This window comes from Cannabis sativa, chromosome 2 (genome assembly GCF_029168945.1).
Source record: "Cannabis sativa cultivar Pink pepper isolate KNU-18-1 chromosome 2, ASM2916894v1, whole genome shotgun sequence".
In the NCBI taxonomy this organism is placed as follows: Eukaryota; Viridiplantae; Streptophyta; class Magnoliopsida; order Rosales; family Cannabaceae; genus Cannabis; species Cannabis sativa.
The window spans coordinates 87,866,163-87,894,116 of record NC_083602.1 but is presented as its reverse complement, the minus strand read 5'-3'; the positions used below and the strand labels follow the sequence as shown (position 1 = coordinate 87,894,116).

The 27,954-nt window shown below is 30.3% G+C and overlaps 3 protein-coding genes across 11 annotated transcripts; 2 read left to right on the top strand and 1 right to left on the bottom strand.

The window, feature by feature from the left end:
- The first annotated feature begins 1,984 nt into the window (after positions 1-1,984).
- On the top strand, positions 1,985-7,482 carry LOC115719240 (uncharacterized). 4 transcript variants are annotated; one of them, XM_030648197.2, is made up of 9 exons: positions 1,985-3,413; positions 3,589-3,756; positions 4,005-4,046; positions 4,131-4,211; positions 4,306-4,425; positions 4,900-4,980; positions 5,085-5,214; positions 6,741-6,861; positions 7,013-7,482. In XM_030648197.2, exons 1-7 carry the CDS (start codon positions 2,277-2,279, stop codon positions 5,118-5,120), a joined length of 1,665 nt encoding a protein of 554 aa, XP_030504057.2. In that variant the 5' UTR covers positions 1,985-2,276; the 3' UTR covers positions 5,121-5,214; positions 6,741-6,861; positions 7,013-7,482. The 4 variants fall into 4 exon arrangements, with proteins under 4 accessions (XP_030504057.2, XP_060964870.1, XP_060964871.1 ...); XM_061108887.1 differs by having other exon boundaries at positions 2,030-3,413; positions 6,741-6,875; XM_061108888.1 differs by lacking the exons at positions 6,741-6,861; positions 7,013-7,482 and adding an exon at positions 5,432-5,551 and having other exon boundaries at positions 2,085-3,413.
- Positions 7,483-7,953: 471 nt separating this feature from the next.
- LOC115719242 (choline monooxygenase, chloroplastic) lies at positions 7,954-14,143 on the bottom strand. Its single transcript, XM_030648200.2, has 10 exons — positions 13,770-14,143; positions 13,641-13,686; positions 13,422-13,557; positions 11,482-11,556; positions 11,190-11,387; positions 10,379-10,474; positions 9,507-9,628; positions 9,338-9,431; positions 9,092-9,142; positions 7,954-8,180 (listed from the first exon to the last, which is right to left on the bottom strand). Exons 1-10 carry the CDS (start codon positions 14,029-14,031, stop codon positions 8,043-8,045), a joined length of 1,218 nt encoding a protein of 405 aa, XP_030504060.2. The 5' UTR covers positions 14,032-14,143; the 3' UTR covers positions 7,954-8,042.
- An 8,514-nt stretch (positions 14,144-22,657) lies between these two features.
- Positions 22,658-27,952, top strand: LOC115719377 (uncharacterized). Of its 6 annotated transcripts, none has more exons than XM_030648395.2 (12): positions 22,658-22,789; positions 22,948-23,036; positions 24,009-24,197; positions 24,538-25,219; positions 25,350-25,434; positions 25,593-25,680; positions 25,970-26,154; positions 26,379-26,511; positions 26,733-26,869; positions 26,995-27,069; positions 27,454-27,573; positions 27,655-27,952. In XM_030648395.2, exons 3-12 carry the CDS (start codon positions 24,038-24,040, stop codon positions 27,730-27,732), a joined length of 1,743 nt encoding a protein of 580 aa, XP_030504255.2. In that variant the 5' UTR covers positions 22,658-22,789; positions 22,948-23,036; positions 24,009-24,037; the 3' UTR covers positions 27,733-27,952. The 6 variants fall into 6 exon arrangements, with proteins under 6 accessions (XP_030504255.2, XP_060964868.1, XP_060964869.1 ...); XM_061108885.1 differs by having other exon boundaries at positions 22,672-22,772; XM_061108886.1 differs by lacking the exon at positions 22,658-22,789 and having other exon boundaries at positions 22,929-23,036.
- The last annotated feature ends 2 nt before the right edge of the window (positions 27,953-27,954 follow it).

Here is a 27,954-nt window from a genome sequence, read left to right as displayed (position 1 = left end):
GTGGTTTTGCCATAAAAAAAAAACTTTAGGTATTTAAGTGTATAAATTTGTAAACATTAAGTATTTATGCCGCAATTACCCCTTAAAGTTATTATAAACATGTTAATAGTTTAATATGTTAACAAAAATTAAATATGATTCTTTATGTAAAAATATATAAATAGGTTACGGGTAAATTTATTTATGAATATTAAGTTTGGGTTTTAGTTTTTCACGCAATTAATGAATGAATTCAGTTTGAATTTAATATTTATTTGTAATATCTAAGTCTCAACATGACATGAACATGATGACTTATCATGAATACGAATTATTGACACCCCTAAATGTCCCAAATACATATAGTACATCATAACCCTAGAATTATTGACCTATTCCGACTTTTACTACTTAAGATCTTCATTAATTTATTCATGTTGTAAAATGTGCCCATAAAAAGTAACTATTATATAAATATATGTTCCATTAAAAATATGTGATGTGACACAAAATTTAATGGAGAGACTTTTCGAACCAAAACTTGGATTCATGCAACCTGATTTATTTAGCATTATGGTTTTAGGCAACATAACTCTTGAGTCCATGATGCTAATCATCAAGGCTTTCGTTAATTAATCTTATTTACTTATTAATAAAAAAATTAAAGATTATTTTTTATTATAGTATGTTTGGTTCACATGTTACTTTCATAATTAATTAACATGAAAAAGAAGAAGCTTGAAATCTCTTTCTTTTACTCTTCAATATATTATCTGATCTCTAGGTTATTCTTTTATCTCTCTAGAGTTGCCCAAAGTCAATACATTATTCTTTATATAAGCTTAAAAAGATAAAAAATATAACATCTAGAACTAGGATTTGAATTTTAGAATAGTGTTCGGCGATAGATATGTCTCCTAAGGCCAAGCGACATGTTGCCTGAACTTTATCTTCGCGATACCCAATATTTTTTATCCAACAAGTGCAAAGATTACTCCATTTCATAAAGGCTAATTAGGATTTCTGTCTCTTAAATTTTGACATGTATCAAATCATGTCCCCTGAACTTTTAAGATCGTTAAAAATGCCCCTGAACTATTGAGATTGTTGGATTTAAGGACTTTTGTTAAATTTAAGTAAAAAAGTCCAACATGGATGAAAGTTCAGGGGGCATGATTTAGTACATGTCAAAGTTCGAAGGGCATGATTCAGTAGATATCAAAGTCCGGGGAGCATGGTTTAGTACATAAACAATCACTGAAATAGTAAAATTCAATGAAATTAGATAAAAATTCTTAAATCCAACAATTATAATAGTTCACGGGACATTTTTAACAACTTTAAAAGTTCAGGGAGCATGATTTGGTACATGTCAAACAAAAATCTTAATTAACCTTTCATAAGATGTGGCGACATATTGCCTAAACCTCATTATTAGGATACCCAATATTTAAGTTTAGCTAATTAGTAATTTTTCCCCCTGAACTTTAACATGTAGTAAATCGTGCTTCCTGAATTTTGTTGGCCGTTAAAAATTTCCCTCGAACTATTGAGATTGTTAAATTTAAGGACTTTTGTCTAATTTCATTTAATTTTACTGTTTTAATAATTGTTTATGTACTAAGCCATGCTCCCCAGACTTTGATATCTACCAAATCATGTCCGTCAAACTTTGATATGTACTAAATCATGTCCCTTGAACTTTCATCCATGTTAGAATTTTTTACTAAAATTAGACAAAAATCCTTAAATTTAACAATATCAATAGTTCGGGAGAAAAATTACTAATTAGTCTTTTTAGGTTTCGTATGTTAGGCGACATGTTAACAATATTTTCTAGTTTCGACTTTTTTCAATCACGACGTTCTGCTTTTCGACTTTGACATATATTTCGATTATTATTATTATTATTATTATTTTTCACTAAATTCATATTATTATCGTCTTTAAAGCTTAAAACTGCACAACTACATAAAACACATTTAAAACTTAAAATAAATACACTCATCAAGATGGACAATTAGTTATATTATGCATGGTGTGTAGGTGATGAGAGAGCAAACTTAACTTTTATGAAAATTGTACAAATCTGGTCGATTATCAGTCATCTTTATGGTGAGATCATACCCTTTTTGTTATTATTGTGAGTAATAAATTAATAATTTCCATTTTAAACTTCGAATGAATTTATTATTTTTTTTTTGATAAATCGAATGAATGAATTTATATTTGCGTTAAAAAATTAGAAAACAATTTCAATCTTTGCTTTTCCAAATTATGTGATCCATCATCCAACCATGGCTTCCGCCCCGCCAATCTCACTTTCCCCATCGTACCTTTTCGCTGCAATCGACATGGGCACCAACTCTTTCAAGATGCTTCTGGTCCGAGTCTACCCCAACAATGGTAATAAGTTCTTCATAATCGATCACCGCAAAGAGCCCGTCGTACTCGGTCGCCAGGCTTCCAATTCCACAACAACCCCTTTCGCCATTTCCGTGGATTCCGAGCTTCGAGCTCTCGACGCCCTTCAAAACTTCCAGCAACTCCTCAAATCGTACGGCATTGCCTCCGCCCAGACTCGCTGCGTGGCCACCTCGGCGGTTCGGGAAGCTGTGAACAAGTGGGAGTTTACTAAGAACGTAAGGGAAAAGATTGGATTGAGGATCGATATACTTCCTGGTGAAGAGGAAGCTAGGCTTGCTTATCTGGGTACGCTTCAATTTTTCCCTTTATATGAAAAATTGGTTCTTTGTGTTGATATTGGAGGTGGGTCTACTGAATTTGTGGTTGGGAAAAAAGGGAATGTTATATTTGCTGCTTCTTTGAATTTGGGTCATGTTACATTGACCCAAAAGTTTGGGGAGAGTGTAGAAGAACAAGTGTCCAAAATGAGAGAGTATATTAGATTAGTTATTGGAAAATCTGGGTTGATTGAGAATATCAAAAGGTTTGGTTTTGAGGTGGTTGTTGGGTCTTCTGGTACAATTCAGGCTGTGGAGAAGGCTGTTTTTTATGGTTACTCGAATGGAAGCTGTGTTCTGGATCATACTGTAGTGGTTAATGGGGATGGTAAAAGGGATTGGAGATTGAGTAAAGAAGAAATTAGGAGTGTTGTTAAGAGATTGTGTGGTGGTGGTGGAGGAGAGAAAGAGAATGGAATGAGAGAAAAGTTATTTAAAAGGCGGTGTGAGTTTATTGTTGCTGGAGCTGTTTTACTGGAGGAGATATTTGAGGCTCTTGGCATTGAGAAAATGGAGGTTTCTGGGTTTGCATTAGCAGAAGGTGTTGTTGCTGAGGTTTTAGGTAAGGTTTGTGGTGAGGGTTACGATATGAATGCGAACAATAGAAGGCGGTCTGTTCTTCAGCTTGCTTCAAGGTTCAATGGGAAGAAGAGGATGATAGCTGCTGCACAGTGTGCTTGTATTGCAAATGTATGCATGAATTTCATATGGATTTGAATGCTTAAACATCATGAAACGAATTTCATAATGTTTTAGAGAGCTTAATCAGTTTTATTCAGGAAAGAAACTTGCACTAATTAGGAGTCTTAATTTAAGATACACACTTTGTTGCAACACCAAATATTGAGTTAAATGGCTTTTGCAGGAAATTTTTGAAGAGTTGAGGAAATGTGACGAACTTTTTGATAACGAAGTTGCTGTCTGTTTAGACGACAAGGAACTTGAGTATGTTGAAGCTGCTTGTATGCTTCACAACATTGGGATCTTCACTGGTAAAAAAGGATTTCATAAGCAGTCTTGCCGCATTATCATGGTATATCCTCATTTCCTTGTATGTGTAGTTTATTTTTTAATAAAATTCTTTTAGAAGATGCATAGTAGCTAAGCAATAGTTTTTGTGTAGATAAATTGCTAAACATTCAATGAGTGCCCTTTTTGATTGAAATTGTAGAATGTAAATTCAAATATTCAATAATATTGGTAAATAAATATGCTTACAGAATCATCTGAAAGGTGGAAGCCTTTGAAATTGTTGACCTTGAGTTTATTCTTTCCTTGCAGAACAGTGATCGTCTTCATGGTTACAGCACAGAGGAAACTAAGGTAAGCCATTTTCTTGTTGATGTGCTATTCCTTGATGCTTATTCTCAAGGTGCTTTGTTCTGATTCTCAAATTCGAATTCACAGTTAATAGCCCTACTTGCAAGATATCACAGGAAGAAGTTACCGAAACTTGATCATGCATCCTTCAAGGATTTTCCAAAAGAGGTAGAATATTCAACACATTTTCTTTATGGATTTGTTTAAATGACATTAAGGAAACAATTATTTGTTATGTTTATTCTTGCGTTATTATTTTCAGCTGAAGAAGAAGTTCAATTGTCTATGTGCGATTATACGGGTTTCCGTTGCATTATGTCAACACAGTTGCATGTACAATCAAGAGATAGGCTCTTCAGATTCTCAAGAAGTTTTCAAACTGGTATGCAATCTAAGTCTGTTTCTCTTTTACTCTTAGACATAATATCCATGACATCTATTATTATTTATGTATTTTTCATTTTTCCCTTTGATTAACAGCTACATATTTGTTCCTTCAAAAAAAAAAAAACAGCTACATATTTGTAATTTTCTCAATGATTTTTTCAAGTGTTTTGTAAAAATAGCATGAAATTTTTTATTAGCAAAATAACTTTACAAAAAATTTTATTAGCAAAATAACCTTGTATGGTCGTAATAACGACCATGAATTATATTGTGCGACCGTAAACGACCATAGATTTACACTCTGCGACTATCGCATAGTGTAAATTAATTGAAGTTATTTTGTAAATTTTAATATTTTACATTGTTAGTTTGACAAATTTTACTCATTTCTCCCTCAAGATAACATTGAATGTACTCTATGCTGTTAATGGAAAGTAACTTTAAAGTTGTTTTTTTGTTTTTGTTTCAGACACTCGACACGATTCTTCCTTTAAATGAATTTGAGAACAACACTGAAGAACTAAAGAAAGAGTTGGAACACTTCAAAAAGGTAAAGGTTATCGCCTCATTTGTTTTCTTGTTCTTGTTATCTTATGTTTAGTGTACTTAAAATTAAATAAACAAAAACATATGCTCTGCTTGCTTTGCATTCAGGTGTTCCATAGAGATTTGTCTGCTCTAGTTTCTTGAAAAACTTCAAAATGATGAGACAATGGTCTATTGAGACACACATTGGTCTATTTGAAGTTACTTGATGCTCTAACTTGGTTGATAATTTCACAAGGTATGACATTGTTTTGCTTGTTTAATTGAGTAAATTTAACCATATAGTTTGGGAGGAACTAATAAAAACATAGAATAAAATGAATTGAAATTTAACTGCATTGACATTTCTATTTGTTTTTAGATTGTTATACTATATCCATACTATTATTACTGTAATTAATTATCAGTTTCTACACATTTTAATTTAACAATTGTTATTAAAAATTATTAATCAGTCGTAACACGTTACTGCAAATACTAGTCTTCTTCTTCACATCGACGGTGCAATGCATGCAGCTTTGGGTTGTAGTTCTTTAAACAATTTCTATAGTAGAAAAACCATTCTATTGGAATACATTTGAAATTTAGGTGGCGTTTGTGTTATTACCGAAATTAAATACAGTAAAATTGGAACGAATTACCGATAGAATAATCTGGCTGAGTCGCGGACAATGTCGCTCTCTTTAAGACGTTTCGCGGCTCTGCCCGAAGTGTGCACGGCAGTCTAGCAACCACGGCGTCCCCAGGATAAAACAGCCTCTGTATAAGTACGATACGTTCTGCACCGAACTGTATCGCTCTGTAACACCCTACTGTTTGCTCTCAGAAAAATCGTAAAGAAAGAAAAGAATTTTTTTAATGTAGAAAAGATATGTTCTTACGTTGTTCTGATACGACTTATATAGAAGTCGATCGAAGGAAAAAAAAAACGGTAAGAAAACGGTAATATTATCGTGGGAGGAGTTGGATCGTGGGAGGAAAAGGCGGATCATTGACTGATCGCGTTTTACCTCTTCTGAACACGTGTTAAAAATTAATTAATAAATAAATAAATAAAAATAAATCTTTATTTAATTAAATAATTTTTCTTCAAAAAATAAAGTGACACCTCACCCGCCAACCCGACCCGGCTCGGGTCGGTCGGTCGGACGGACGGCGGCGCGCGCGCGCGTGGTGGTCCAGTGTGTGAGTCCTCACCCATGCGCGCAAAACTGGGTACCCCTTGGGGCCCAAACCCATATCTCAAACTTGCACTAGATATACACTTAAAATGTAGTGTTTCTATCCCATGTGGGACTCCTACTCACACACTTCACTTTTCTATTTTTACATATTTCATACAAAGTTCCAACAGTTTGGTTAGAGGTAATGAAATGGAATGGAATGGAAAGGAAATATTTTTCATTCCATTCCTTTGTTTGGTTGCATTTTAAAGTATTAGAATGACATTCCAATGGAATGCTCTTTCCACCATTTTGGTGGAATGGCTATTCCATTTTAAAAAGAAAGGAATGACCATTCCAATGTAACAAGAAAAAAAAAATTAATGATTTTTTTATCAATTTTTTTTTATGCATTTTAAATTTTATTCCATTCCTATTCCTATTCCCATTCCTATTCTTATATTTTCATTCCTCCCAACCAAACACCTTCTTAATGTTTAAAACTCCGCCGGATTAGCATGGCGGTGAGGCACCCTTTATTTGTAAATGTGGTGCATGTTCGAGTAGAACCATATCTTAACAAATGTATATACTTATACAGATATTTGTTCCCGAAAATGATACCGGTGTTGGTCCCTCGAAGTGAAGATACTGATGATGTTGCTGCCCCCTCCCCGAAATCATGGAAATGTTTGGCACTCCTTCTTCCATGTGTATTCTTGGTAGGTTGTGTTGGGTTAGAAAATTGTAGAGATATAATAGGGAATCATTTACGTTGTACTCATATTTGTAAATGATATTAAAAATACATATATACAATGTTAAAAGTATTTTTGGGTTTATTTCTAATTTTTATATTTATGTCATCTTCAGTGACATGTCTAAGTCTCTATTCTACTGAAGAGTGAAGACAAAGTAGCTTTACATGAAAAAAGTACCATTGTGGTCCTTAGTGTGAGGTCTTCTTCAAGCTCAACCATTCAAGCAGGGGTCCCAATTAATGTGATATTTACTTGAATCTTGAAGGTGACTCTATTAATGTACAAAATGAAGTTAGTTGTCACTTGAAAGAGTGTATACTATACACTACTAAATTTTATAGATTTAATACGAAATAAGTATATGTAATAGGTATTGATATTAAGTTGTCCAACATTATACTACATCGTGAGTAATTAGCGTTTAAAAAATGAGACTTGATATTAAATTATATCAATAGTAATATGTTATTTTTTGTGGTACTTCTCTTAACTTTTTTAAATGGATAAAGAGTTGCTGAGTTTGTCACCAATAATGATGCTGTATTGAACATGTTGGGGAGAAGTTGTTCAATTGTCTTATCATGTTGATTGTTTGAATCCTTTTGGAACTTTTTATTTATTTCAAAACTGGATTTCTCTAAATATTATTCTTCTTGTCATTTGTGAAAATGTTAAAAAAAAGCAATCATATAATAAAACTAATAATCTTTCTTTTTCCCTTTAAAGTTTTTCAATCTTCTTCTCACAACTAGATGTTTCTTTTTTTGAATCTCACTACCAGTTTTTTTGCTCCTCTTTCTTTCTTCTAACCTCACTCACTCATAGTTAAAGAATTAAAGATATTTCGATGATGACTAATTATTATTATTATACATAAGTTATGACTATCATATAATGATTTAAATTAAAATTTTGATATGTTTTGAACTTAAAATTATTAGAAACTGTCATTGTTGTAAACCTCAACAATATACTTTTTATTGGTCGATCTTTCTAAAGTTCTCATTTCTTATTTTATTTACATTTTCTTTAATTGTCAACAAGAAATATCCCTTTTCAATTCTGTACAATATTTATTCGCCATTGACATGAGATGGAATTTCAGAAACATCAAGGATGTGAGATAATTCACCATCATTTTGTTAATTGTTTATGTGTTTATGAAGCAAGCAATGATAATGGTGCATAGCAATTTCAACACTTGGAACATATCTACCAACTGAATAAGCAGGAGACTCCAGACCCCTTTGAACACCTTCACACAAAATTATATCTTCCATCTACAATCATCAACCCAATCCAATAAATATTCCCGAATTTTCAAATATACCCATAATCTTAAAAAACAAAAATATAAAAAAACATGGCATATTACAAAAAATACAAATTTTATGAGTTTTTATACTATATGTGCAAAATTATGAGGTTTTTTTTTTTCTTTCAAAAAGTGTTATTTTATTAGAAAAATTTAAGAAAAAGTTAAAAAAAATTTGAGAAGGCCGAGTAAGGGTAACCAGATAACTAGTTACCTGTTTTTTCCACATATATATATTTTTTAATTTTTTTCTAATAAAATCATTTTTTTAGAGAAAGCTATGAGCATGTTTGGTATTGTTTTTTGTTTTTTGTTTTCAAAAAATTATTTTTAAAAATGAGAACAAAAAATAATTTTTAAAGTTTTTAAAAACAAGTCATGTTTGGTTAGTATTTTTTAAAAATAATATTGACTGAAAGTGAATTAGTTTTTAAAACAGAAAATAACATTTTGTTGTTTTTAAAATTCTTGTTTTTTGTAACTTTGTTTTCAAACTGTTTTAAAAAAACAAAGGCCAAACAAGCCAAATTGTTTTCAAAAAACAATTTTCTATTTTTAAAAACAAAAAACAATTTTTTAGTTATGATGCCAAACATGCACTTCATTTTTGCAAACTTATATTTTAAAGATCATAAAAAATAAAAATTTCCCATTTTATTTACAAAATTACGGTTTAAGTTTGTAAACACATATTTCAAACAATTCTTACAAGTTAATGAAAACCTTTTACATGTTTGTAAACATCTTATACAAAAAATATATTTGTAATTAATTATCTTTCCGGTAAAATGCATTTTTTTTTTCAAAAAAAAGGTACAAAATGTAATTTTTTTTCATAAATATTTATAATACTAAACTACAAAAGTAAGCACCTACCTGGACTTTTTCACTGTCGTGTAAACTTTTCTCTATAAAAGCTTTATCATCCTGTCCCCATAAAAAGGTTGAAAGAAAATTAACTAACATTTATTTATATCTTAATTTCAGGTACAAAATATATGTCCTAACATCATAATAACATTTGTATATTATTTATAATTCAAGTCAACTTTTAAATACAAAAAATAACAATAATTAATAAAAGATTGTTACAAGTAATGTATGAATAAGTAGAGATTTTACCTTAAGAGAAGGTTCAAGAAAATAGTCAAAAACAACTTGACATCTGTTGGGTCCTAATGGGAGTACAAGATTTGTATCCATCCATGGACCATATCTACAATAAACACCATTTTACTCATAACTCTTCCATAATATAAAATAAAATAACAAACTATAATGATGAAATTACCTATTAATCATGAAATTGGGATATACAAATGCGTATACAGCTGTGGATCCAAGTCTATCATTATCATCTTTGCCATTTACTGAGCCACTTTCACATTTCTGGATGCTAACCTTTTCAAATATCTATATCACAAATGTCACCAAACTAAACTGAAATTTGAGCACAGAGAGGACCAAACAACAATTTTGCCAATAAATACAAGTAGGAAATACAGTAAGAAGTTAGGTCGCATTTGATTAGAGGTAATGAAATAGAATAAAATGGAAAAGAAATAATTTTTATTCTATTCATTTGTTTGGTTGCATTTTAAAGTATTGGAATGTCATTCCGGTAGAATGATTTTTTCATCATTTTGGTTGAATGACTATTTTATTTTGAAATGGAAGGAATGATCATTCCAATGCAATATGACAAAAATTTTAATAATTTTTTCATCAATTATTTTTATGTATTTTAAATTTGATTCCATGTTATTCTTATTCTCATTCTCATTACTATTTATATGTTTTCATTCCTCCTAACCAAACTCTACCCTAGGTTGTATTTGGTTAGAAAAAGTGAAAACACAAGAATATAAATGAGATGGGAATAAAATGAAATGAAATTTAACATGCATAAAAAATTTAATAATTTTGCTTTTCATCTTGCATTGAAATAGTTTTTCCTTTCATTTTAAAATAGAATAGTTATTCTACCAAAATAGTAGAAAAAGTATTTCATTCGAATACTTTAAATTTAAAATACAACCAAACAAGAAAATAGAATAAAAACCAAATTAATTTCATTCCATTTTATTACCTCCTACCAAACACAACCTTACTCCTTAGTACCTCAACAATATTTCCAGATAATGAAAAGACAGTAAGACATACTGTGGTAGAGTAAGAATCAAGCTTAAGACCATTTGCAAGGCCCTTGTGTGCATATGGCACATGATATCCTCCATCTAAATAATTGTCACAAAACACCTGCAGCAATTCAAAAGAAAGAAAGTATCATCACTCATGAGAATCTTCCAAACAAAGAAGATAATAAATAAATAAATAAATTATTAAATAGAATAAATAGATTTCTTCCCCTAAATTATAACCATTATAGAGTTTTGCCTCCTAATTTTTTTATGTTGCGAAAATCCCTCCAAACTATACGAATCGTTGCAAACATTCCCCTTCAGTTACATTCAACTCATTGTCAAAACAATTTACTTATGTGACTATGAGTTACTAGTACAGTTGCAGTACGAAAGTCTATTTAACAACTTTAAGCAATCCGAAATTCAGTTTTTTGACATTAAACATATAAATATTAGTTCTAAGAATACATATACATATTCCCCATAATTCATCATCAAATTACTATTATGCATGTATTTTTTGCCTAGACTCTTAAATTGGACTATTAACATCACGCTCGTGCTACATCAATCGATTGTTTAAAGAAATTAGCATAATACAACTGCAGAAGATATTTGTAACGAACTTTATAGTTTAGGGGAAATTTTTGCAACAAACAAAATAGTTTGTGAGGGACATATCCTATTTATTCGTTAGACTATATGGTCCAACACTTCTTTTTTCTCTAGAAACATTTTTGATGAACTACCATACAAAATAGAGCAATGGGGCTTGCAAAGAAGAACATTATCATACCACATAAATTCATGAGAACCAAGTTTATAAATACCTTCCAGTTACATTGGAGGGTATATTCTCGTCTGCAAATATAACTTAGTGAGGAATCAACTCCATTATTAGTCAGTAGTTCTGAGCAACTCCCAAGCCATTCTTCTCCCACGTTTATATTACTGTCAACTTTTTGATCCATATTAAGAAGAACAAATGGTCCCCATATAGCTACTCTTATTGGAATTAGCCCAAATTCCTGCTCACCATTGCCAAATAGACAAGCTAGATATTGTCACTAAAATTAGATAATTTTCATGAGAAATTATTGCAATGACAATAACACCACATACATTTTCATTAAAGTTCTGAATTCCTGCCATTCTAGTAGCTTTAACAAGTGGTCCATCCAACCCATAAGTCCATCCCTGTAAAATATATGTTTTTTGGTTTGAAAAAATTAAACCCAAACATAAAAACAGAAGAAAAAACAGTCTGACAAAATATATGACCCCTAAATTTTCTGCATTTAGTAGTTTTTTCTGTTACTGTTTTGTTATGTGTTACATGATCCCTTCATTTTATTTGGATACTTTGAGGTTAATTTTGATCTCTTGTCTTTGTAAATCTCACAATGTAAATACAATTTTTTTTCTTTTTTTCAAAAACAAAAAATAATAGTAAAAAGAAACTGCTCACACTTTCAAATTTCTATAGACAAGACATAACTTGTGCCTTAAAATCTTTTCAAATCATCTTCTAACCACTTGACCAAAACTTTAATCTTTCATTTGAGTGTTTGTTCATCTCTGTCATGTATTCTAAATTGTATTCAATTCATTTAGGAGAGTATTTGCAGTATCACAATTCTTTCATCTGAATAAAAAGATTAGCAAATTTGTTTGGCCTAAAAGAGATGAGTCAATGCACAAAAATGTGAGTATTTGGATAAGCTAATGAAACTAGAAAGCAATAAACTTCTATACTGAGCACCATGCTAACAACCAAACCACAACACACAACACTATAGGAGAGTTCATCAAATTCAATCTGTATTATTTTGAATCTCGTCTATGTCATGGATTCTAAATTGTATTCAATACAATTCATTTAGGAGATATTTATATCTGAATAAAAAGATTAGCAACTTGTTTGACCTAAATGGGATGAATCAATGCACAAAAATGTGAGTATTTGGATAAGCTAATGAAACTTCTATACAGAGCACCATTGCAAACAATCAAACCACATCACACAACAATATTAAGAGTTAAACAAATATTCAATTGACCAAGTATAAAGAATAGAAAAGATCAAATAATCATAAGAAAAAAAGGGACATTTACGGCAAAACTCCCCCAACATTATCATTATTACACATATATGACTCTAATCAAAAAAAGTAGCGGTAAAAATAACTTATCTTACAATTTCGTTACAGCTACCTTATTGATTATTTAATTAAAGAAAAATTAATTTAATTTTTCTATTCAAATTTGTATATTTCAAACAAAAAAAATTAGATGAATAATAATTTCTCAATGTGTGGTTTAATAACATGTCAGAACGTGTTGTTAAGTTGGTACTTACCAGTCAAAAGTGTACAACTGTAATAAAATTGTAAGATAAAGTACTTTTGCTGCCACTTTATTTTTTTATTAGGTCTATGTGTAACAATGACAAAACTACAAAAAAATCTTACTTTTAGTCACAACAAAACTTGTGATTAAAAGTAAATTATGATTTTTATGTTGTAACTAAAAGTTCCGTAGCTAAAAGTATTAGTCACAAAAATTACAATTTATTGTGACTAAATGTATTTTTAGTCACAATACTTGTTGTGACTAAAACTAAATTAGTGATAACTTGTAACTAAATACTATGTTTTAGTCACAAATAACATTTTGTTGTGACTAAAAGTCACATTTAGTCACACAAAAAATATGTTGTAACTAAAAAGTTATCACTAAAAGTAGCAGTTTTTTATAGTGCAAATATTTCAAAACTATAGTAAAAAAAAAAAGAAAATTACTCAATATATTATTTTTTTAACTTTTATTTCAAATTTACCGTTTGAGTTTTTAAAGTGGTTGCAACTCTAGTTGCAATAGGGGTTTCTATAAGATTTTTTGTTGCAGTTTAAGTTGCAGCGCTAGTTACAATAGGGGTTTCTATATAGAATTTCGTAAAAATATAAAAAAGAAAAACTATTTTAAAGTGTAAAAATAAAAAAAGACCGTAGAAAAAAATTCATAATTAAATTGAAATTAATTATAGTGACAGACATACATACATGATAAGGGCAAACAAAACAAGACTTTTTGCCAGTTCCATATGCAAGAATTGAGGCATGATGACGGCAAACGTTGTGAAATGCATGCACCTTTCCATTATCATCTCGACACACCACAAATTCAATATTCCCTAATCTGTTGTCATAAATAACCCAATCAACCAACTCATTCACCCAACCAAAACAATTACAAAACAAAACTCAATCGATCGATCTCACCTGCCAGTGAAATAGCTCCTAGGATCTTTGATCTGTTCACTACATCCTGAGAATTAAACAAAATAATTACTACTATTATATTTAATAAATAATAACAAAGAAAACAAAGGCATAATTATTTAGTTTTACCTACGAATTGCCATCCCTTGTAGAAGACGCGATCGAGTTCACGGGCGAAGAAAGAAGGGTCAGTGTACCAATTTGAGGGAGGAGTTACAGCTTCTTCTATTTTGATTTTGGGGTCGAAATCGAATTCGTGTACAATATTCTTGACGGAGACGGAGAAGGGCTTCAATTTTGGAGGATTGGGGCTTAATCGTCGGAAATTGAGTGAGATAGTATTGAGTTTGGGGGTTGAGACTGATAGCATCATTATCATCGCCATAGCCATTAATGATTCCTCGTTCTTTGTTTCAACATAGGAGTCAAATACAAACAAAGCAACATGTGAGATTGTTGCCAACGTATGTATCCAATCAAAAATGGCCACCTCACTTTTGTTCTCTTAACTATTTCACAACGTTAATACATAACAATAGCTAAGGTGAATATTGTATTTTGAGTGTAATAGTTAATATTTTTATATAGAATAACATTGTTCAATAAAATGCAACAAATTATGTTTCATGTAATAAATTATGTTTTTAATACTGAATTATTGAAATTATTAATTTAAGGAGTTTCATATAATTTTATTAGTGTAATAATTATTTATGTATTAAATTATTCCTGCTAATTTTTTTTTAAGTTAATATATTATTATTTAAAAAAGGAGTTATAATACAATAGTCATTTATGAAGATGGTAGTTCTTCCATCTATATGTATTTTATTTTTATTGAAAAAAGTATATTTTGCTATAGTATTTATAGATCTAAACATATGAGAAATTTGTATTCTGAGAAATTAGATACAAGAATAGAAATATTTGCTAATATATAAATCAGAAACATATCAAATTGTGTCTTTTCATTTACGACAAACTCATATTAGTAAAATTAGATATTTTGTTTTTTAATTTTATAATCATTAAAAGGGAAATTTGAACATAATTTAATATATGTGAAGTGTCGTAATTAAGTTGTTATTTTGCCGACTTCTTCTAATTACCTATTTTAAGGGTTTTTTTTGACCTATATTTTAAGGTGATTAGAATTTAGAAGTATACATATTTATTGTTTTAGTGGTTTTTTTTTTGCCCAGTGTTGATTATTCTCTTTTATATTACATTAAATCAGATCCTATGTGTTCAGGATGATTAGAGGAAAAACTGACAAATAATTTTTTTTGTAAGGAACTGACAAATAATTTAAAATAATTAAACAAAAGAAATAATAGTGTTTGTCAACAAACAATTTTATGTGGTTTACATTTAAGAGTCTATATAAGCCACTTAATAAGTCAAGGTCTTCTTTCATGCTAGCTGACAAGTGGGCAATTAAAAGAATTTTTTTTATTTGGTAACTTATTATAAACTATGTTTAATTGTATAAGGAAAATTTGGGAAATTTTTTCCTTAAATTCTAAATATTCTATATTGGTAAGATGGGACAATATTTTGTTAATTCTCACATTACCCCCTCATTCAAACCCCTCTCTCTTTCCCCTCTTTCTCTCTCTGTCTCGCAAATCCCCACCCGTCCACGCACGCACACCGGACTTTGACGAAGATTGCCCACACCGTCCACTCTGGTCGCCCACACTCGACCGCCCCCACCGTCCACGCAGACCTTCCACACCCGACCGCCCCAACCCTCAATTTTTTTTTTTTTTCAATTTTTTCCTTCAATTTTTGATGCTTAAATTCATGAAATAGATTAATATGTTGCAATTTTGTGTGAAATCTGTTAGTTAGGGTTAGATTTAGGAAGATATCTGTTAGTTAATAGGGTTGAAAATAGTATGAGTTTTTTGTCGAATGTCGAATTTTTTGGGTTTTTAAGGAGTCGGGCCCGATGCCAGTCCGATGGAACACAAAACACTTAAATTTTGGGTTTTTTAGGTCGAGTCTGATGGGCCCATTAAAAACCAAAAAATTTAAGTAGTTTTTGTGTGCAATCGGTCGGCATCGGACGGGCATTGGGCCCATCAGACCAGAACTTGAAATCCCAAAAATTTAAGTGTGGGGGTTCGTGAGACAGAGAGAGAAAGAGAGAAAGAGGGGAAAGAGAGTGGTTTGAGTGAGGGGGGTAATGCGGGAATTAACAAAATATTGTCCCATCATACCAATATAAGGTATTTAGGGTTTAAGGGAAAAATTTCCCCTTAATGTAAGCATAAAATTTCAAATTTTTCTTGTATAATGTGCATGTAAATGTGAATGTTTAGGTAAATACATATAAATTGTTTATTTTTTTTTTGTGTTTTTTTGAGTATTATAACTTTTATTGTGTTTATTCTATATAAAATGTAGCTACATAACAAAATTCTTAATTTAACAGTATTATTCTGTTTTTACATTAATTTTGACAGAATATATTATTACTTAACAAAATTTTCTTTATTAATTTTATAATATTATTATATATTTAAAAATAAAAATTATGTAAAAGAATATACTATCACATAACAAAATATATTTTTTTATTAATTTTATAATATTATTATATATATTAAAAAAATTATGTAGATATTTTATATAAGAAATTTTTTATTTAAATATAAAATACTTAAAATAGATAATTTAACCATATATTTAATTTTGAATTAAAATAAGAAACAATTTCGTTCAATCCGGCATACAATGATTCACCACAACATCTCGCTTGTTTATACATAATCACATCCAAACGACACATCAATATAGCCGTAATAGCTAAAAAAATCTCAAAAATTAAAATCTCAAACTTCATTTTAAAAATTAAAAAAAATACATTACTTAATTAAAAAAAATATTAAGATCAATTTTAATAAAAATTTATTAGCAATAATCTCATTAGCCTCATATTTTTTTAATAATAAATATGAAAATATTAATGATGGTTTTTGACAAAAGAATTACACTATTTATATGAGACAAAGTATTAGAATATTCCTTAATAAATTCTTCTTCCAATTCCAATTCTAATTATTTTTTTTTTGTTGTATATGTAAATTATTGTTATTATAATAATGAGTATTTCTTTTACCTAATCACTAAAATATTATAGCCGTTGACAGAAGATACTAAACTCATGAGTAGCACTTGAATTGAGTTCTATCCACTCTTTTGCAGAGTATGAAATCTCCAAACTGTCCCTCAAATACACCAAACCTTAACCAACCAACCCAACAAAATCATCGAATCAACACAGTAAAACTAACGGTAAAGATTGTCAAATCAAGTTTTGACTTCCACGTCCCCACACAGTCAAATTGACAATGAGTCATAATACAATTACACTAACAAATAATTAACAATCTCACTTTTACTAGTTCCTTTTATTTATTTTTTTAAATAAATAAATGCAGTTTCCATTAAAATAGTGGTGAAATATTTAAAGGTAAATAGTATTTTCAAATTTATGTTTTGTAAAAGTTATTAATTGGACTTTTTTATTCTGTTAAATGATAAAATAAACATGTATTTTTTAAAATTGTACAAATAGGACCCTGAAATAGTTTTTTATCAAAATAAAACTTAATAATAATCTGATGTAGAGATATTATGACAAAACTGATTATATTTTTTATATCTGTTCTTGTTAGAAATTATCTTGAAGTTGGTTATTTTAAAAAATAAAATTGTTGAAAATTGAGCTCATGGTCCTATTTTTATCATTTTAGAAAATATAAGGTCCATTTTGTCATTTAACAAAATAGAGTGTCCAATTAGTAACTTTTATAAAATGTAGGATCCAAAATGGTATTTAATTCATGTATCCAGACATTTAACACTCCAAACATATGTGAGTCATTGGAATTCTGACAAAAGTGTAATGTGTATCAAGGGTAGATATAGACAGGGGCGGATGTAGTAGTATGTTTAGGGTGGCCTTGGCCCTCCCTAAATTTTACACAATTTTGATTAATATATATATATTTATGATAGATAATGGCTACTGTTTTATATATATATAATAGAGAGAAAATGAGTTGAAAAGTCAAAATTCAAAATTGATATGTACTTAGTAATTAAGTGGAAAACTAATGAGAAATATCTCATCTAAATATATAGTATTTTAAAATAAATACTAAAAATACGGTTTCTATTTTTCATGTGAGTTAATGTTAATGTTAATCAATTTTTGTAGTAAATATTATATGAAATTTTTGAAGAAAATTGTTTTGGTAGATTTTTTGTCTGTTTCAGTAATTAGAAAAATATTTTAGTTTATTTTTTTTCTTCATAAGTGCATACGTTGTAGCTATATAGGACCACTTGTAAATTTTCAGAAAATTCTGAATAGTTTATTGTGTCAAAAATAAAGTTTAAACAGTTACTTACCACATGTATAAGAAAAAATAGTCGTACATATAAATTTTATTTTTCAGTATTGTAAGCTACTTGAAACTTTTTGAAAAGTTACAGGTGAAATAACTATAATATACATGATTATTAAAAAAATTAGATTAAAAAACTCTTCTGTATGCCGAAACAGATAAGGAGTACTATACTAAAACAGTACTCCTTAAGAAAAGTGTACTATAATCATAATCCTATATTGTATATTCATAAAAAAGAAAATAAATATAATTGTGGGTCAATCATACTAAATAAATAAAATATTTATAAAACAAAATGTATGTATAAATTAGGTGTTTCTTATTATTAATTTACCTATAGATTATCATCTTTCAATCATTTTATTCTTTTTTTTTTTTTGTTTAACACTATTAACATTGTTAGTTTTTCTATAATCAACCACATATTATCTTTAAATATGTTCTACCATCAATTTAATTATTTGTTTTAAATAATGAAATGATATAAAATATTTTCTAGTCAATACAACTTGATAATTAATTACTTTTAACAGTCTTATTAATTATTCGATTATAATTCATGTATTTTATTTTGTATTTTATTTTAGTGCATAAAAATATTTATAAAATTTAAATTAATTTAAGTGAGTTTTATATATATTTATATATATATATTAGATCACTTATAAATAGTTAGCACTATCTAGAAAAGAATATTAGTTATTAAATCACTATATGTTAAGCCTTGTCATTGTACATGTTTGCTTGCGGTATTGGCCGGCCCCCCCTAAAATTCAATCCTGGCTCCGCCCCTGGATATAGAGTATTAATATTGCAGCAGTAGTGTTTAGTACTTTCTAGATGTGTTATCTTATAATGAATTAATGATATTACACTATATGATATCCAATACTTAATTGAATTAATAACGATATTGACACGTAAAAGCATACTAACATTTCTTATTCATCTCGGTAATACATTTGACCTAAAATGGTAATCAGGCTGAATTTTCTCTTTCATTGTAACACACTATATTTAAAAAATTCAGTTAAATTGTTAGAGTGAAAATGCAACAAAAAAAAATACTCTTTTTTTTTACCAATTATTGAAGAGGTAACAAGACATCCTTAGCAACAATGTCAGCAACAATTGTATTCCACTTCTAATTAAAAAATTATGTATATATTGATAGAGCAACATGTCTTTACATGTTACAACATTCTCTCTCTTCTCTATTGTCTCTTTCTTTGCTTTTCTCTCATTTTTTCTGAGCAACACTCATTTGAAACTTTCCTCCTTAATTCACAGAAAACACATTTTATTGACCAAATAGTTCTCTTTTCTTAAACATGTATGAGTTATCTGAATTTTGATTATTTTGTTTTATTCTTTTTGTAATTATATTCTTCAATCAAAATATATTTGAGGATTACCTGTAAGAGGCTTCCAATACACGTATAGTAATCAATCTCCATAATTAGCAAAAGTGAAGTGGAAATTTGTTAGATATTTATTTGAGTTTACATTAACTTTTATTTATTTTATTAAGATTTAAGTTGATTGTCCTAGTGATTATATAGCCAAGTCTTCTCCCTAACTCTATAAATAAAAATTATTTCATCACAATTATATACTCTTTGATAATCAAATAAATAAAATTGCTTTTCATGTCATAGATTAATATGGTATGTATATCTAATTATTATATATATTATTGCATTTTATATTATATACAATTTTATATCTTAGGATTATTAATTTTTCTAATAAAATGGAGATAATGGAATCGGTAGAAACTAAGAATATTCAAATCATCATCTCCTTCACCCAAAAAAATAAAAAATTCTAATATTCATTGTTGTAGGTGTAAACGGTTAAATCCTGATACAGGGCCGTCCCTAGATATAGGCGAGCTAGCCCGCGCTTAGGGCTCAAATTAAAAAAAAAATACTTTTTAAAAAATATACATATTTTTCTAATAATTTTTAAAAATACCATTTATCTTTATAGTAAAGGTCCAAATTTTTTTTTTTGCCTATAATCCATTTCAACTCAGGCCGAATCCTACCCTTATATCAAAAGCAAATATCTTCTTCAAACTAATCCAAATAGTAGAATATACAATCTCTTGCAAATTATACATTATAGTTTACCAACAACACATATGACCAAAAACACTCTATTTATAATTAACTGTCAAATAAAAAAATATATTAAAATATTGTTTCTTTCACCAATTTATATGTATCATTCTATATATGTATAATTCAGCTATAGAAAGTAAAAAAGAGATTTGCCATAAAATTTTATTTGTCTCATTTGAAATGTGTGAAATTTCAAAGTGAAGTGACGTTTTACATAACACTCCTAAAAATATTCCAAGAAGATGAACATGAGCACAACGCGATTATACGATACCGAACCTCAACCAAAAATTTTATCTAGCTCTTAAAAAAAACATAGCTAAAAAACTTTACAACAATAAGAAAAAACTAAATTACTCGCATATTCCTTTTAAAGAAAGAGAAATTGACCAAACACTCTAACAGCTTGATGCAAAGCACCATCCGTCAACCTTAAAGGATACGTTGTCCTTGAGGGAGCATAAGTAAAACCTTAAGATTAGCACTAACAGAGAATAAAGCTGGAGTTGGTATAATTGTTCGAGATCACCATGGTTGATTGGTTGAGGCTTTCACAATAAATAAAATAGGTTGTGTCCAACTCGAGTCAGCAAAGATCATTGACATAAAGAAGGCATTAAGTTGGATCAAAAGGAAGAATTGGAAAGATATTGTACGTGGTGGAGACGACTGATTGTCTTGAGGCTCTTCAAACTTTGGATAGTTCGATCCAGATGCCTTTTGTGTTTACTTTAGTGGTTTTTAATTGTAAATTGTTATTATCTTCTCTTGTTAATGTTCAAATTTGTTTTGTGAAACGATCTACTCATAGAGTCATACATTGTCTTGCTTAGGATTCCCATTTATGGTCAGGTTGAAATTTTACCTAGGGTATTGCTTCGGTTGCCCTTCAGTCTATTGTGTTAGTCAATTTGGCTGCTTAATGAAGTTTTTATTAGGGTTGTTCGTAGAATTTGTAATCTTTAGTTCCAAATCACAATCAATCTAGAGCAAAAGCATTCGAAACCAGACCAAATGAATTCATTGTCAATGGTTTGGTCAATCTGAACTGCTAATAATTCTCCAGTTTAGTCACAATTTTATAATTTTCACTAGAAGTTCAACCAAATCAATCCGCCTAATTCTTTATATATACTTTACATGCTTTTTCTATTATGAAATATTGATTTTTGGGAATAATTTTAATTAACATTGAAACAAAAGTATTATACTTTAAATGAAATCTTCCAATGGGTTAAAAAAAAAATCTTCCAATTACACTCATATCTAAGTTCACCCTATTTCATTTTTAAAAATCTTATTCTTCTTTTTTCTTTCAAAAAAAAAAAAAATATCCAATATTATTACAAAATTAAGTCTAATTGAAATAAAGAAGTACCCCATGTTCTGTTTGAAGGAGACCATCTTCCTCCCTTTTAATCTTTCTTTCTTTCTCTCTCTCTCTCAATTGAAAATCCTCAAATCTACTGGAATTGGAAAATCTTTTACCTTCCGTCGCTCCTGATCTCCCCCTCTATTACCATGATCTCTTGGGCATTTGATATGGGGTTCGGAATTGATGGGAATGAAAATGTCAAACTAAATTAAATTTTAGTAACCATGTTGAGAATCATGGGGTTCCATCTCAAAACCAATTGGCTATGAGTGGAGTAGCCCATATTCTTATATATGGCTCAATTCTCTACCATTTCTTCCATGTGGGACAATGTCCATACAATATTCCCCTCAAGATGATGAGTGGACATAGTCATCTGTATAGGTGCGGATCGGATAGGATCACTTGCCCGCAAGGGATATGACTCTGATACCATGTTGAGAATCATAGGGTTCCATCTCAAAACCAATTGACCATGAGTGGAGTAGCCCATATTCTTATATATGGCTCAATTCTCTACCATTTATTCCATGTGGGACAATGTCCACACAATAAACCAAGAGATTTGTATTTTCAAATAGATCCTACATTTTAAATTAAAATAGTAGTAATATTAATCCATTCTAATACGAATTTATATTGCCAAATAAACTTGCTAACATGATACCTTCTCAAACTTATGAAGCAACTCTAAAATTCTCGTAGCATCTTCAAGAGAAGCTTTACAAAAAATACAACTATCATCAACAAAAAAATATATGAGAAACAATAGGAGCTTGCCTACAAACTTTGATTCTTCTAAATTCTAATCGACTTTCGAGATTCAAAGACTTGAATCGATGACGAAAGACCCTCAATACATATTATAAATAAATATAAAGACAATGAATCTTTGTGTCCAATGCCACGAGTTGGAAAGATAGGCTCCATTTCTTTACCACCGTATGTACAATAGTATAAGACACGAAAGTGACACAATACTAAAATCAGCTCACAATAAACAAGCATTAAAATGTCCAAAATGCCCCTTAGATGGTGCATTCACCTGCACACAAACAATGGCATATAATACAACAAATGAGAAAGTGGAGATAGCAAAGGTGGGTGTTATAGGTTAGAGAATGGTAAACAAATTAAGCCAAGAAGAAAGAGACACCAACCAAAGCCCCAACTCATTCCTTTTTTGCACATTTTAGGAAAAGATTCGGTGGGCCAGCACACACTGTATTTTTACCTCTTCTAACACCTATCTCTCTATATATTTTTTTCTATTAAAAATAATAAAATAATAATTTATTTTATTGAGTAAAAAAATGTGATTTTTGGTCATATTATTGCATATACTGACAGATGTAGATGTATATATATATATATAGATATAGATATAGATATAGAGACGAGAAGAGCAAGAAAGCGAAGAAGAGAAAGAAGGCGCTGGAGGAGTGAGAAGAGAACGTCTACAAATTTGGTGGTGAGTTTCTTGTTTTTTACTGTTTGGTTCCCGAGAAAGTCTTTGAATGAAACCAACCAGTTATTTACTTTTTCTTCATTACTAATTACTATCTTGATTTTGTTATTTATACACTTTGCTGTTTATTTTATGATTTTCTTGTTCTTGCATTTTGGTCTCGGGAATCGAACAGAGCTTAACATGTAGGTTTTCACAGGAATTTGGATCCATTTCGTTGTTTTTATTGTTATTAGATAATTTATTTAAAAAAGCTTCATGGTATTGTTCATTCATGGAGCTGTATTGGAACTCATTTTTACACTTCTTGTTTGTGGTTATTATATATGATATATGTATTTAACATAAATATGTTTGTCTTCCTTGTAGAGCAAAGCTTAAAATTTCCAGTGATTTGTTTCTTCATTTCAATAATTTTGGTAATGTTCAAGAGGAAATGGTATAGATTTAAAGTATTTTATATTTTGGAAAACAAAAAGTTATGAAATTTGATGCTGAATCATGCTTTTCTTCTTTTTTTTTCGTTAAATATTGAAATAACATAAACTGAAGGCATGGTGGAGCCCGATCATTTATTTATTTGTATTCGAGTGGTGGTGTTTCATTCTTGTTTTCATTGCAATAACTGGTTTGATGGTAATGTTTGGTACTAGTTGATAGACGATGTAATGGGTAAATTTGTTGCATTTGCTTGATTTGTAAAGTCCTTTTCAACTGAAGGCGAAAGTTAGTACTGTAATTTACATAAAATTGATTGAGCTGGGTTTTCCAATTCGTACTCCACGTGTGTTCTGCCTATACTACAGTGTTAGAAAGTTAATGGCTTCTAAAGTTGGTTGGGCTTTTTTTTTTATGAATTATTTTCTATTTGAGAGGGATTTCCTTACTGATTGTTGCAATGTACTTGGGTGATACAGTTTGTGTATTTAGTAGATTACTTGAAATGTTTAAAGCCTCAAACTAACATTCATTCAGTTTCTAGGACCATTATTGTGTCATCTGGGATGGAAATGGAATTGCAGGAAATGTTGGCAGAACTACATATGCACAATGATAAAGAGAAAACTCTGCAGACATTGACTGTTTGCAAGCATGCCTTTTTTGATCTGACATATATTTCTCCAGTGGTATTTTTATACCTTTTGAAAGAATGTTATATTCATGGTATGTGTTATGCTTTCTTCACTGCAAATTTCTATCATGACTAAAAGTAATCCGGTTGTAATGGGGATGTACTATAATTATTTGATACCTTTCAGTTTCTCCTTCTTTAATATCAATTGGCACAAACACATGTTAACATAAAGAAACTTGCTATATACCTTTATACCTGTAGATCTGCCACCTGACTATTTGATTATCAAGCTAGCTGATTGTATGAGAAGTTATTCAGTCAGTGGCTAATCTTCTGTTGATAAACATGTAGCTTTTTGGATTTATTATTTGCTTCAGTGCATTCTTATTGTTAATTTGTTACTTTTTTGTTTTAATAAACATTACATAGGGACATGTAAAGCAACTAAGAAGTTCCGAGCTCTTCAGCAACAAGTCCATTTAGTATTGCAAAATAGTCCCCCCTGTGGACCAGCTGTGTTTGTAGTTCAGTGTCTTTATGTCTTGCCTACTTTTGGGTTATACAGTGAAGGATTCAGCCATTTAATAATATCTGCTCTTCGTCGTTTCTTGAAAGTAGCAGCTACCTCTGAGGACTTGGCAGAAGCAAAAATGCTAGCAGCCCAATTATTTCTCGATATTGTTGGGAGCTCTGTCAATCATGATGAAGGGGTAGTTGTAAAGATACTTGAAACTTTCGATGTTCAATTGCAGAACATTGAGAAAGTAATGTGTCCATTGAAAGAAAAAGATGATTATAGTTTTGACTCAGCAAAAAGATTTGTCGAGCAATACATATATGATTTGATAGATTGTCAGTCATATATGAATGCAGTTACACTTTTAGAACACTTTTCCATCCGCCAGTCTGGGGAGTCTTTTCTTGATACTATGATGCGAAAGAATGAATTCAAAGCAGCAGAGAAGTGGGCAACATTCATGGGGAAGCCATTATTATGTGTTCTTGTCAAAGCATACATTGACAGGAACATGCTAAACAATGCTTACCAGACTATAAAGCAAAACAATCTTCGACAGGAATTTCCTGATGTTTATCATAAGTGTAAAGAGAGGTAATTCCAATACTTCATAATAATATTTGGTTCTTAGATTTCCTTGTCTAATAAGATATATGAGAGTGTACAGATATTTGGTGGCTTCGTTCAGAATTTTATGAAATGACATTTTTCCATCTACTTGCAGCTCACTGAAGAAACTGGCAGAAAAAGGATGTTGGGATGTTGCAGAAGCTAGAACAAACAACAACAGACAACTTCTTGAATATTTGGTTTGTAGCTTTGAGCATATGTTTTATGTTTTGTGCTTGTGTTCTTTGCACACAGACACGTGCATTTATTCATATGTGCTTTTATCTGATAAGACATATACTAATCAAAGTACAGTTAAAATAAATTTTAATTTATAGTTTTTCTTAATGTTTTCAAGGTCTATTTGGCTATGGAAGCTGGTTATATAGAGAAGGTTGATGAACTCTGTGAGCGGTACTCGCTTGAAGGGTTTTTAAGTGCCAAAGGTACACGTGGTGCTCTGCCTTATGTCTCAATCAGACCCTATTTGCCATTTTAAGTGATACGCAAGCAAAAAAATACAAGCTGCAGATTAACTTTATATCTAAATCTCATGGCACCAATTTTTTTTGCTCTGCAGCTTGTATGTTTTTCTAATAGCCTTGTCTTATACAAGACTCAAGATATGAAGTTTACTTGTTTTCCATGTTCATATTAGGGTAGATTTTTATTTGATTTTTTTTTTTTTTGCTAAGTTGTGACTTGTATGCTGTCTTTCTCTCCCCCAACTCTTAGTACCCGAGGCAAGTCTTCTCCATAGTCGCTATTTGAATCTCAATGAGTTCTTTGTAGAAGACATTATTTGGGTCGATGATGCTGAAGCTCTACACAATGCAACAAGCCACATTGAAGGATGTAAAGTTGTTGGTATTGATTGTGAATGGAAACCGAATTATGTAAAAGGCAGCAAACCCAACAAGGTAACTATGTCAATTTTGTGCAATTCATGTTGTATCTCTATTGCCATTTGATTTACCAACAAATCTTCATAGATAATCAATGCTTCTTTTTTGTAGCATTTAGGGAAATCATTTTATCTATATATTTTACTTTTTGTATAGCAAAAGTGAGGACCAAGTAAAACTATCCTATTGTTCCTATGTTTTGTTCATATAATAAACTGTTTTTCTTTATCTTATTTCAGGTTTCTATTATGCAAATTGCTTCTGATAAGAAAGTGTTTATCTTGGACCTGATAAAGTTGTTTGAAGACGTGCCTGACATTATGGACGACTGTCTAACCCGCATTATGCAGTCACCGAGGGTTTTAAAACTTGGTATGTGTTATTAGTATCTGCGTTGACCTGAAATCTCTACGCCTTGGTATTATGCTTTGTATATTGAGCTAGTTCTCCTTATTCTTTCAAGTCATGGAGTAATCCAGTTGTGTCTGTCATTTATAAAAATATTACGGCTGGTGGGTTCAAGTTTTCATCAGTCAGTTTCAGCTGTTTCACATCAAAATATTGATTCTTTATGGCTTGTGTGTCCATTTTAGGCTATAATTTTCAATGTGATATAAAGCAACTGGCTCATTCATACGAAGACTTACAGTGTTTCAAGCAGTATGAAATGCTACTTGACATCCAAAATGTATTTAAAGAACCTCGTGGGGGTCTATCTGGGCTTGCTATGGTAAAGGAGTACACAATATCTTCTTATCATTTCTTTTACCCTGTATAACCTTGTCTGTCACATACAATTTAAATGATGCTGGACTTGGATTCAGCTATGCATGATACATTAAACTACTTTCTCAGAAAATATTAGGAGCTGGGCTGAACAAAACTAGACGAAACAGTAATTGGGAGCAACGTCCTTTAACTCCAAATCAGGTAATTTGTTTGTCTTATTTTTTATATACAGTGTCTTATCTTATTACTATGACTTAACTATCAGTTGTTGGAGCCGCCATTTTCAGCTCTTTATGGGCAATTAACACAGTTTTTCATTCCAAGGTACTCTTCACCTGAGAGAAATTTATAAAAAACTGATGAGAGTGCATCCTTCTAGCTTGCGTTTAGGTCTTGTACTTGCCAGTCTAGAAAATATTGTCTGTTTTCTTTTTTTTATTATTATAAAATGAGTGCTTTAAGCGTGTATCAAAGTAGAATTCTTGGATTTTATCAATATGAAATTATTCATTCCTTTTAACAATGAAAAGTTAAAGAATATTTATCTAATCTTCAAGTAAGCTGACACTGTAGAGGATCTTGCAGCTGGAATATGCTGCTCTAGACGCTGTTGTACTAGTTCACATTTTTGGCCATGTTCGGAATCATTCTCAGACCGCCAGTGATGCAGAGGGACTCGAAAAATTTGAGTGGAAATCCTATATTGTAAGCTGGAACATAACAAATGGTGTTATTTATTCATATGTTTGTGCCTCATCTTTGTCACTAATTTCTCCATTTATGCAGGTTTCTCACATGGACAAACTCAAGAAACCGAAGAAACAAAACAAACGAGAATTAGAAGCTAATAGAAAGACAGGCTGATAATCTACCTTGCGGCCAAGTAATTTGTAAATACTATGACCTACTCAGCTGTAAATATACCCTCTTTTTTTTTTTTTGTTAATTTAGGAGTGATGAAGAGTTTATATTCTTCATATCTCAATTGAAACAAAACCATTTGCATTGGTACTTTGGTGGATATCATTCATGGCTTAAAAATTTACGGTTAAAGAAATAAATAAATAAACGGTTCTTTAGCCTATA